This window comes from Sceloporus occidentalis, unplaced genomic scaffold, assembly GCF_023333645.1.
Source record: "Sceloporus occidentalis isolate IW3139 unplaced genomic scaffold, rSceOcc1.0.p SCAF_4, whole genome shotgun sequence".
NCBI lineage: Eukaryota > Metazoa > Chordata > Lepidosauria > Squamata > Phrynosomatidae > Sceloporus > Sceloporus occidentalis.
The window spans coordinates 66,480,872-66,493,659 of record NW_028316984.1 but is presented as its reverse complement, the minus strand read 5'-3'; the positions used below and the strand labels follow the sequence as shown (position 1 = coordinate 66,493,659).

General features: G+C 40.5%; 1 protein-coding gene across 1 annotated transcript in view; it reads left to right on the top strand.

Moving 5' to 3' along the window:
- LOC149313946 (TGF-beta receptor type-2-like) overlaps window positions 1-12,788 on the top strand; it is a 54,150-nt gene that overhangs the window by 22,199 nt on the left and 19,163 nt on the right. The window contains exons 3-4 of the mRNA XM_089523333.1: window positions 9,860-10,010; window positions 10,348-10,550. Of these exons, the coding sequence (XP_089379459.1) occupies window positions 9,860-10,010; window positions 10,348-10,550 (354 nt within the window). The remainder of the gene's footprint in view (window positions 1-9,859; window positions 10,011-10,347; window positions 10,551-12,788) is intronic.

The window sequence follows — 12,788 nt, the reverse complement described above, 5'->3', positions numbered from 1 at the left end:
AAAACATACCAATTCAACTGCTACTTCAAACCCACAAGCTATCCCTTGCAACCCCTGGGTTGTTTATATAGTCTCCAGACCATGTGGTCTCCCAAATCCAGTGAGTTCAGGTGTGTAGCCATGTCATGTGTCTCCTGTGCAATCCAGACACATGTTTCATCATCCATGGCTACGTGCACTTGGGCACTGAAGTGTCCTTGAGCCAATGAGCTTCAGCTGTGCTGATCAACCTTGCCACTCTGCTGAATGCTCATGGCCAAACACACACACATCAAGCATTTCCCTGTGTGCTGTGTTTTAACCCTTCAAATCCCTGACAGTTCCATCTTATGGAGTCCTGGGATTTGCAGTTGAAGGAGGGGCCTTTAGAATTCCAAGCCAGACAGTGCTTCACCAGACTACAAATCTCAGGATTTGATAGGATGCAGTCATGGCAGTTAAAATGGGCTATAACTGTGTGAAAGGGACTTTGTTGGTTTATTAAGCTGTATGTAGTTGACCTCAGCCTATGTGGCCCAATATACTGCAGTGTGTTCTATACAGTGTTTAAGTGTTCATATTTACATAGCCTTATGCGGGGGGGGGGGGGGGGGAGTAGAAGGCAGCAATCCTAATATCCATTATCTTCCTATCTTTGAAGCCAGTCCAGTTATCTCTACACAATGCAGACTGCATTGTGTTCGTTGGCAACATAAAACACTGGTGTCTAATCCAATCAACTTCAATACTATATTTGGTACAAGCAATGAGGAAGAAACAGAGAGGTGAATGTAAGTTTAGTGGAAAAAGAACAGAACTACTGGAGCCACTGCATCTAACAGTCTGATGAAGTCTGTGGAAAAAGAAGACAATACACAAGCAAGACTGTATCTGATCTTGGCATCAGTTCCATTTTGTACTGGTATCGCACAGACCCTTTTACTCAGATGATTCTGGCTTAGAGGGTGAGGAACAGTGTAAAATTCTGCATGCCAAGAATCCCTGTCAACATGAAAGTAATGTTTGTCCTGATGTACCCGTGTTGATAGCCAGTCCTTGATTTGAAGTAGACAGGTGGGCTTTCCTAAGTTCAATTCCTTCCATATCTGCTTTTCTTCACTGACTCTATCACGTTCCATCGGCTTTTTCCTCTCAAGACAGAACTGCACATGCAGGATGATGACTTGATACTGTGGACTGAAACATTGCAGGTTCACAATATGGTGGGGGGGGGGGGGATGAATTTAATCCTTCCAGATTTAAAAACTAAATAAAATGAGAACTCCCTGCAAGTACAGCTTGAAGAGAGCTGGGCCATTAAATTGTCCTTGACGTGCCAGTTTCCCACATGCCTAGAGCATTTTATTATATTTGTATTTTTAAAAACAGAAATATACCTTAACTATCCTTCATCCTTGCATTTGAAAAGGAAGTCCCCCACCGTCAGTCCTTTGTACTAACTTGATAATAACCTGATAATAAACTAGTTCAGTCCTTTGCACTAACTTACGTATCTGTGTTGCTGTTGTTTTGTGCCTTCAAGTCTTTTTTGATTTACAGCAACCCTAAGGTGGGTTCTTCTTGGCAAGTTTTGTCAGAAGAGATTTGCCATTTGAGGCTGAGAGAGTGTGACTTGCCCAAGGTCACCCAGTGGGTTTTCATGTCTGAGCCAGGATTTGAACCCTGGTCTCCAGTCATAGTCCAACTCTCAAATCATTACATCATGCTGGCTCTCTAATCACAATCTATGCACATATAAATCCAGCCTGATAATAAACTTTTGTACATATTTTGATACTAGTTACAACAGAAGTGCAGTTACATCCTTATAGCCAAAACATGGTTTTCCCATTTGCCTTACACAGGTCTATTATAACAAACTTTGGCGGGTTCCAGACCGCCCAAAAAGTACATGCTCGACACGTACTAGGTTAATATGCGCTGAGCACGTACAAAATGGCAGCGCCCATTCTACATGGGCATCGCCATTTTGACGTAGCAGACACTTAGCATCCGCACGTCTCAGCGCCATTATGACGCCATGAGTGCGCCAATGGCGCTTTGCGGTGTCATAATGGCACTGCAAATAGAAGCCGCTTTTTGCAGCTTCTTTTTGCTGTGCAGAGGAGTTGCACGGTTTGGCCACTGAGGCTCCTCCGCGCAGCAAATGAGGGCGCCGGCAGACCACCCTTTTGGGCGGTCTGTAAAGCGCCTTTGAAACTCTTTCTGACTGACCAATTCCCAGCTCCCTAAGTAGACAATAGGCTGACAGGAATCAATTCCTTGAGCCACTGACTCTCCTTCATAGACCTAACAACTAGTTCAGCATTCAAGCCACCTCAGCATTATATGTGTTGACTTACAGTGAAATGGTTTTGCATTGCAGTTTTTAATTTTACAGACAGGAACCCTGAGAAGAAATATGCTGACTGGAAATTATTGGATACACATGGAAGAGTAAATAACTCAGTGCTTGAGCCATCCCAGAAGCATATTTCTTAAAGGGAGATGACTTGCCTATGCGCCATTAAACACAGCTAGCACATAAACTGAAAGTAGAATAATATGTAAGCAGGGACAACACATGGATTAGAAATACTCTACAGATGATTTGAGGTTCCTAAAATAAATGGACAGATCATTCTTAACCTAAGATATTTCTCTCTGTTATACTTTCTTTCTTCCACATGCTACCAACAAATAACTCCAAGTAGTCATGTATAGCCAGATACATAACTTTGGGAGGGGGGAGTATATTGTTGAACAACATATTTGTATGGGGAGGTAGAAGCTTCTCTGTGTAACCAAAACTAAACTTTTTCAAGCACTTTTCCTGTTGCAGTTAGAAGATTGGGTTTCCCCAGGTGTAGAGCTTGCTTCACACTAGTCTTTCTTCATGTGGTTGTACATGTTGTGGTGGAAATAGCAGTGTGAGTTGGCTCTTAGTATTTCTCTGTGGCTCCCTACTACTGTCCATTGTCAAAACATTATCAAACCAGAGTCTTATAAACCAGTAGATTTATAAGTAGACGCCAGTAAATAGACATCACTAAGATGGCCCTCAAAAACCAAGCCAAGATGTGTTGTCATCCCTCATAAAATGTGTTGTCATCCCTAATAAAATAGGAAGAAAGTTCAATAGTGTGCATGCAGCCATTAAAAATATGAGATATATTTAACACAATTTCAGATCTGATTGGTACATTCTTATAAAATTGTACATTCTTCCAAAATGGAAAATGGTATGTATTATAATAGGGCAAGAAGTCCCGACCCAGATGGTTTGCAGAGGCACCATCTGTCATTTGCAGCTATCAATGGCCATCTGTTTTTCTCCTGCTCACTTCCTACTTTCCTCTTTTTTACTCTTTCACCCTTTCTTTCCTCACTCCATCTTTTCCTTTTCTGGTATCACTAGTGTCATAATACAAAATGAGATGGACTTTAAGGCAGGAATTGAAAGCAACAATATGTATCTACAATTTAACTTGGTGCAGGATAAAATTTCTTTCTTTCTTTCTTTCTTTCTTTCTTTTTTTTTTTTTTGAGATGTAACTTTAACTTTTTTAGTTACTTCTAACATCTTTGGAGGCCTTTAAGAAGGCAATAAAAACGGATCTCTTCCGGCAGGCCTTCCCAAACTGATCTCAGAATTTCCGCTCCATTTGTTTAGCTGTACCCACTGGACTTTGATCTCGTTTTATTTTATTAACCATTTTATTGGGAATTATTTTTAATGTTATTTTAGGGTGGGAGGGAGATGGATAGTCATGTCTGATTTTATTGTTTTTGTTTGTTGTTACCCGCCTTGATCCAATACAGGGAGAGGAGGGATACAAATTATTATTATTATTATTTTATTATTATTATTATCATTATGTTGTATAGCACTGGCCCCAGGACAGAGCCCTGTGGGACCCTACTGGTCACTTCTCTCCAGGATGAAAAGGAGCCATTGTTGAGCACCCTTTGGTTTCGGCTGGTCAACCAGTTACAAATCCATGTAACAGTTACCTTGTCTAGCCAACATTTCACTAGCTTGTTTGCAAGAATGTCAAAGACATTCTTTTGACAAGAACCCTGTCAAAAGCCTTACTGAAATCAAGATATACTATATCCACAGCATTCCCTTCATCTAACAAGCTGGTAATTTTATTAAAAGAAAAAAGAGTGAGATTAGATTTGTCTGGCATGACTTCTTTCTGTCAAACCCTGAAACTCTGAAACTAGTCTGAACAGAATGGTATGAAGGAACAGTGTTGGAAAATTTAAGCAAATCCAGCTCCGTTGATCACTGCCTAGATGAGAGAACTGTACGTTTGCTGTTCCCCAACTTTTGTCTTGAGAATAAATATAAATAAATATTGATCTAACCAGTGTTCCTTGCAAAGCTGTTGTTGTTTGCCTTCAAGTAAGATCTGACTTATGGAGACCCCATTTTAGCATTTTTGGCACGATTTATTAAGAGATGGTTTGCCATGATCTTCCTCTAAGACTGCGAGTCTGTGACTTACCCAAGGTCACCCAGTGGGTTTTCGTATCTGAGTGGGGATTCAAACCCTGGTTTTCCAGAATTTTAGTCCAACACTCAAACCACTGTGCTTGTAATTTCCTCTAAATAAGTTCAGTATTGAAACCTTAATTTGAAGCCGCAGAGAAGAAAAGTACATCCAGATACAACATCACATTAATTTACCAAAAAACTTCACTAGCAGATTATTGCAACAACTTGGTTCTTCAGCATGATTCCACTATCTTTTTTTTCTTTTTGGAAGGCAAGTTTTTGCATTGGAGAGCTGCTTCTTAATTAGTGAAAATCAGGGCAATAAACTTGCTAAAACCACGATTAGAACATTGTGTCCCTGAACCATTAACTCACAGTTTAACTGCCACATCACTCATCTTACCTCTAATTAAACCCAGATGGATGCTTTCAATGTTAATACTCAGATAATTTAATAAAGCTGCACAAGCAGTTAAAGTAACAACAAGCTTCTACAAAAAGCTTTCCAGATGTTGCCAAGGCAAATGCAAAACATCAAAATAAAAACTTCAAAAATTGTTGGAAAAGCAAAACTTGGAACAAACCATAAACTAATTAAATATGAGGATGGGTTTTCCAAGAATAAATTGAAGACATAAGAGTTTGATGATACCACTATGTCAAAGTCACACACACACATCTGAATTCACCAATCATAGGATTATTTCAAACACTGTCTCATTTGTAATGCAAAACAATATCATTCGTATGCATCAGGAAATGGCATGGGAGATTTACTGCTGATTGCCAGAAACAGAAGGGTTCTCAGAACAAGAAAGGGTCAAATCTGAATACTGGAATAAAATATTGTTTGGATGAACAGTGTGAGTTTGATAATCAGAACCAGGGATTTGGGCCTGGTTTTCAGCTTCTGAAGGGGCACCCACCAACAATTCTGCTATTTATTTCACTGGGCAGATGGAAAAAGGCACCCTCCCTCCAGATTATCACTTCTGCAGCTTCATCTGCAAGCACTACACTCTTTTCTTTACTACACTCTTTTCTGGAAGCTGTGCCAAAGCCATGCTCCAGTCCTAAGGAGCACAACTTTGGTGCAGCTTCTGGCCTCTTAAGATGCATGTGTCATTTAAACAGCGTACCTCCAAAGTGACACGAAGCAGCTTTATTTTGGCCTGTCGGTTTGGGCCCTATAGGATGGTTTTATTCTGGATCAGTGGGATTGTTAAATCCAAATTATATTAGGAGGGAAGTTTACTTAATTCCTTTAGTTTTATATGTTTCAGGCTACAAATCCCATCATACTTAACACTGGCTGGGGATGACAGGAATTGTACTCCAAAGACATCTGGAGGGTCTTGGGTAAGATTGCCTATGCCTACATTATGAAATAGCACCATCAGGCACTGCAGAAATGATGCAGTTTGACACCACTTCAACTGCCATGGCTCAGTGCTATAGAATTCTGGGCTTTGTAGTTTGTTGTGGCACCAGAGCTCACTGACAGAGAAGACTAAACAGCTCACAATACTCCAAATCCAAGAATTCTATAACATGGAGCCATGGCAGTTCAATAGTGTCAAATTGCATTATTTCTGCAGATTAGACTTTAGAGGCCTAATCCCACTTGAAAACTGCAATAGGACCTAGCTCACTTGTCATCCTGTCATTTCATCCACAATCTCAGTTAACTGGCCTTACAGCAGCCAGCATCTCATGGGCACAACTTTTGTGTTAATTCCAGCAGGATTTCACAAAGCCACAATTTGGTTAGCCTTGTGTGTTGGCTCTTTGTAAGTCATGTAACATGCCTCTCAGCAAGGCATTAAGACCCTCATAGAGGATCCACCAACTCAATCTCAGGCCTCATTCCCACTATAAAAAGAATTGAATCGCTTTCAAACCCAGGGCAGAAGTAAATCACAAAGCGATTCATCCTGCCAGTGGGAATGACCCCTCACTGAGGTAGATAGAACAGCCTAAGATGGACAAGGGTGCAGGTGGCTACATGAACCCCTCTAAGCAGCTTGTCCACATCCTTCTCCTGAAAAAACTTGGGGTCTTTTCTAACTCTTATGATTTTATGATTTTAAGTGACAACACTCTACATAGCATTTTTAGAAAACTGGAGGGGCTCCCATGAATAGGAAGAGAAGAATAGTTGTTGCTGTTGTTGTTGTTATTTATATTCTGCTTAATCTCAGGGAATCCAAGCGGATTACAGCAGTAAAATAACATACAATTAAAAGAGAAATGCATTAAAAATTCCAAAATCCCCAACCCTCCCTCCTAACATAAAAACACAATTGAGTCCTAAAAAGAGATTAAACCAAAAAAGAAAAATTAAAAACATTAATATACAAATACACTAAAATGAGATAAAAAATTTCAAGTGTAGTCTGGGTAGGGTAAAAGATAAAAGATGGAGGATGAAAGTGGGGGGAGGCAGATCAGCAAGGATGTTCTAGTCTGGAAAGGCCTTCCAGAAGATATCTGTCTTAATAGCCTTCTTGAAGGTTTCCAAGGTGATAATCTGACAGATCTTGTCTGGCAGGTCGTTCAAGAGTCTAGGACATCCTGGATTCATCCCTTGGAAAGTTACTCTAAAGTAGAGCATCATTCTATCTCTATCCAGTTATAGATGGCTTCAGCACATCATTATGATCATTCTTCTGAATGGTAACTTTCTCAACTACAATCTCTTTATTCAAGACAATTTTTATTTTTGAACTTTAGTTGCTATTAAAATATGCACAGAAATGCAGAAACATGTTAAACACCTGTGTTTTCAGGTTCAACCAAGGCAGAGATATTATATTCCTTGTACTTGCTTCTCTAATATCTTTGTGATCATGTTTGCTCTGTATGATGCAGACATTAATTGAAAATTACTAGCTTTGAAAGAAAATGAATTAGAAATAGAAATAGGAAGTACTTAAATAGCCAGTATCAATCTTTAATCTGATATTTGTATCAATCCCCCCCCCCCCCCCCAACTCATTGAGGAAACTTATATCCAAAATTGGGAATCTTAGCCCATCATGTTCCTCTTCTGTTTTGATTCTGGAATGGCCATGTTGCCTTAATTTCGTACTCTGCTGCTTTTGATCTCCTCCAGCTCTGGGAGTTGTGCCAAGTAGGAGATGGGTCAATGCAAATGTGTATGTGAGAGAGGAGGTCTTTCTGCATGATCAGCCAAAATTTTGGCCCAGTTACATTTTAGCCTTTGCTCAGCATTCGCCTATTCATGCTCATGTGAGGAAAAAAATTATACCAAGGTAGTTCTGATATCAAAAATCATATGAAGCCATCCAGAGCAGCCTCTGGATTGCACCGTCATAGACAGAGCAGTGACAAGTTTCAAGTTTGTTTTCTTTTCGAACACAAATGGGGAATTTTGGGCAAGAGCAGACCAGAATCTTCCTGTGGTGACTTACATTGGTGTAATGCTCCCATTATGCCAGAAGAAAACACTTTTTGCAACAGTGCACAGAGGCCGATGGATGTGGAAAACAAAATTTCTTGGCTGAGAAGACACCCTATGCCATCTCACCTATCACCTATCACCACAGCATCTGTAGTTTACCCTAGCCTCTGCACCACCACCACTGTCATTGCTACCACCAGCTGCAGTACAGTGATTCCCAAACTTTGGTCCATCAAATGTTTTGGACTTCAACTCCCAGAAGTCCCTGCCAGCTTGGCCAACAGTCAGGAATTCTGGGAGCTGAAGTCCAAAACATTTGTTGGACCAAAGTTTGGGAATGACTGATAAAAGGTTCGTCGTCCAGATATCTGGGCCTGCAGCTCCCATTGGCTTCACCCAGCTTGGCCAAAAGTAAAGGACTGTTACAGCCCAAACAATCTGGAAGGCTAAAGTTTCCCCACTCTTGACTTAGAAAGAGATTGCTAGAGGGTTATGTCACTTTGTAATATTTGGTCTTACTGTATTTAGATATATACACGCTGAGGGTTTAGTGGAGGTCCAGCTTAAACAGGGCTCTGTTGTTGTTGTTGTTGTTGTTGTTGTTGTTGTTGTTGTGTGCCTTCAGCTTATGGAAATTCTAAGGTGAATCTATCACAGGGTTTTCTGGGGCTAAGAGTGTGTGACTCACCCTAGGTCACCCCATGGGTTTCCATGGCCAAGCAAGGAATCAAATCCTGAGCTCCATAGTTGTAATACAGCGCTCAAATCACCACACCACACTGGCTTTGTATAGAGGACCAAACCAATTGCCTCACATCAGATCTCCAGAGAAAGAGAGAGAAAGGGACAGAAAACAGAACCAGGAAAAGCTATTCCCTGCTGCTCTCTCTGACTTGAGTCACTTTCTGGCTCATACTATGGTACCAACTCTTTCTCTTCATGCAGCAACACCTAGATTAAATAATCCTTATAGGGGCAGAGAAGGTTATAGTTTTCTGGGGATTTTCCAGGCTATGTGGCCATGTTCTGACTTTTGCCTGTTATCTGTGGCTGGCATCTTCAGAGGGTGGTGGCATAGAAGTATGCGGGGTATATATATTTGTGAGATCCTTGGTTGGGAGGATATGATTTACATGTTAATTTATGTCTTAGTCTGTTGTTGAATGGCAAGGTCTCAGGGTGGGAGGATATGTGTGTCTATTTAATTAGCAATCCATTGTCTGGAAGAATAAATTCTTCAAGAATGTGGCCACATAGCCCGGAAATCCCACAGAAAACTATGGACAACGGCTGTGAAAGCCTATGACTTCACGCAGGGAGGTTTGCTTTCATCCTTTCCAGAAATCTAACAGAGATAGATGTGCCTCTCACTGTGCCTCTAGAGAGGCATACTACTGTATTTTGGGAGCAGGGTGCACTTTCAATGAAGGCTCCTATAAGGCAGGAGAACCCATTCCCTCCACATGTTGCTGGAGGGCATGGGGATAACCTTTGGGTTGTAGTTCAACAAGCTCAGTCCTCAAAGAATTGTCAGGCATGCAGCATGGAATTTAAAGGGCAAGGCTATATGTGAATGCCTACTTCTGCAGCCCTATTTTAGCCCTACATGGGAACAAGTGACCGCCTGCATAGTGATATAGTGTTTGAAGTTATTTCTTTGTAAACAACACATTAAATTACTGTCTGATAACATATTTACTAATAGCCAAGACAAAAAGTGTGAACTATCGGGACAGGGAATATGTTGCTGTAGTACAGTAAACTCTCATCATCCCGCAGCACTGGTTGTGCTAAGGCTGATAGGGCTTTGACTCCAAAAATATCTTGAGAACCACAAATTCCTCATTCCTAACTTAAAAGAAATCTGTAAACTTAGCAAATGGATAAAGTATACAAAAGCATGAATTCAAAATGTTTCAATGTGTTCTTTTTGTTTGATTTTCTATTCACAGCATGCAACAGCCAAACAGGACGTAATGTGAAGACCAACGTTTGTAAGTGGTGTGATAATACTTATCCAGTGTGTGAAGACCAGGTGTGCTACAGCAACTGTGGCTTAAGTTCCTATTGTGAGAAACCTGAAGAAATCTGTGTGTCTATATGGTGAGCAGAAAAGGCATCTCACCCAACAGACAAAGTGTACCATCTGACTATTAACATGAATGAGAAAATAGTTATTGATATACTCCAAAACTTATTAGACTCCTACTTCCCTGGAGTCTAAGGATGTTTGTCAATACATGGAGTGCAGTGCCTATCATCTATAAATCTATCTTATTATCTATTTATACATTTGTTTATTTATTCATTTTTTTAAAAATGTATATCCTGCCTTTCCCTCATTAGGCAACTTGCGTAGAGCTACAAGATTGGCCATCTCTAATATATCTCTCATCTTTACCATTTAAAAATAATAATAAAAAAAACTTGTGCATTTCAGGAAACAAGACAATGAGAGTGTTAGAGTGAGTACACTCTGTCACAACCCACAACTTCCAGTGGAAAATGTCATGGTTCCCAAGTATAACACCTCCCAGTGTGTGATGGTCCGTCAGCACAATGAAGATGGGATATTTTACATCTGTGGCTGTGTAGATGAGCAGGAGTGCAATGACAAACTTATATTTGAAAATCATACAAATGGTGAGTCTTACAATTAGCTGGAAGTTCATGCATAAATAAACAGGGCTGACACAGTTTTAGCCTTTATTGCCTCAAAATGTACCAAAGAGGAACATACCCCATCCATCCATCCATCCATCCATCCATCCATCCATCCATCTTTCTATCTAACTTATTTATATCCCACCCTTCTCCCAATATGGGACCAAAGGCAGCTTACAATTTAGTTAAACAAAATACAGTTAAAACAGTAGAGAATATAATTTTTTTAAAAAAAATATTAAAACATGGATTCATAGAGGTTTTGAAAAAGCCATTAAAACATAATGATCATGATAAAATATGCAAATACAACATAGCCCAATTAAAAGACCTTATGTGACAGACAGTTAACTGTCAAAGTCTTGGGTAAATAGAAAAGTTTTTGTCTGCCAGTGGGAAGAAAGCAGACAAGGGAACAACTTAGCTTCCCATGACAAGGAATTCCACATTTTGGGAGCAAGTACCAAGAAGGCTTTCTCCCATATACTCCCCAAATGTATCTATGTAGCATACATAATGTCAAATCTAGCACAAACTCATGATGTATTTACATGGTGCCACATGGTGTGGTCCCCCTGCCCCCTAGAAATGCCATTGACAAGGAGGACTGGCCAGGCATGTGCTCGTAGTCTTCTTCTTTTCCCTTCCTGACTGCTATCTCCAAGCAGCCCTGGTGCCTTTCTTTTTCTTTTCTATTTCCCCCCCTGTCGTTCCCAACTCTGCCTCCTCTTCTCCCATGCGTTTTACCACCCACACAACCCTGACTGATTATCATTCCCATCCCTGTCCCCCCTTCCCCCTGCCCCAGATCTGTAAGTCTTAAGTCGAGCAATAATGGGAAGGAAGCAAAAGTGGGGCAGTATGGAAAGAAAATGTGATTGCAACACTTTAGAGACCTCGTGTCACAGTCTTCTGGGATCATTTTGCACTGCATAGAAGCAACACCTTTTGCCTCAGAAAACAACAGTGCATATCTAAGAGAAAATCTTCCCAATGATGGAGATGTGATATAGGGTGACTTGTTGGGTCAAACAAATTATTTATAAGACTTTTCGCATAGTAATTGGATAAAAAAGGAACAGGTCACCAGATTCTGTATCATACAAAACATCTATGATGGTAATAATGTGAAGGCCACCACTTATTTTCTTGTGACCAAGCTCCAAATCTTGCAAAATATTCACATTCAATGTTATTCAGCACCCATGGCACCAATTCATCGTTTTTAGTAGTGTGGTTTAATTTCTATAAGTAATTTGAAGTAGTTTTGTAAGAGTTTCTCATCCCAGTAGTTTTAGTTGTGATAGCAGCAAAAGGATTCCCATATACCCACTTACACTGCTGTGATGCTTGTGTGATCAACACTATTCAGGGGCTCTTTCACACTATACAGTTGTAACACTATGATTCCATTTAACTGTCATGGCGGCATCCTAGGAATCCTGGTATTTATTGTTTAGGGAAGGGTACTTCGAATTCTCAGCCAGAGAGCTCTTGTGCCAAACTAGGAGGGGATTTTTGTGTGGAAGAACTATGAGTTCAAGTCCAGGACCAAAAGTGAATCCTGGGGCTCAGAATGCTTTACTTCAAAGTGCCTTTGGGCATGTCTCCGTGGGCCAAATGAACCGCCCACCCTCACAGCTCCCTATGAGATCACAACAAGGTACCCAACCACATGATCAACACTGGATGCCTTGTTTGCAATCTCAGAGTGAATAACCTTTTCTCCAGAAATAGGAGTCCAGTCAGATTTACCATTCAACAAATGATTCATTGAGCCTATTCCAGGACTACTGATAGGATTCAAGAGTGACAACAGTGCCAAAGGCATTTAGAAGAAGATTCTGGGAGATGCATAATCCAAGGCCTTGGATTATAATTGAAAACTAAAATTAGGATTGTCCATGCATTGTATTTCTTATTTCTATGGCTGTGAAAGTTGGACAGCGAAAGAAGCTGCTAGGAAGAAAATCAACTCATTTGAAATGTGGTGCTGGAGGAGAGTTCTGCAGATACAGTGGACTGCTGAAAAGACTAATCAATGGGTCCTAAATCAAACCAAGCCTGAACTCTCCCCAGAAGCCAAGATGACTAAACTGAGACCATTGTACTTTGGATATATCATGAGAAGACATCCCTTGAGAAAAGATGATAATGCTTGGTAAGGTAGAACACAGTAGGAAAAGAGGAAGACTACATTCCAGGTGGATTAACTCG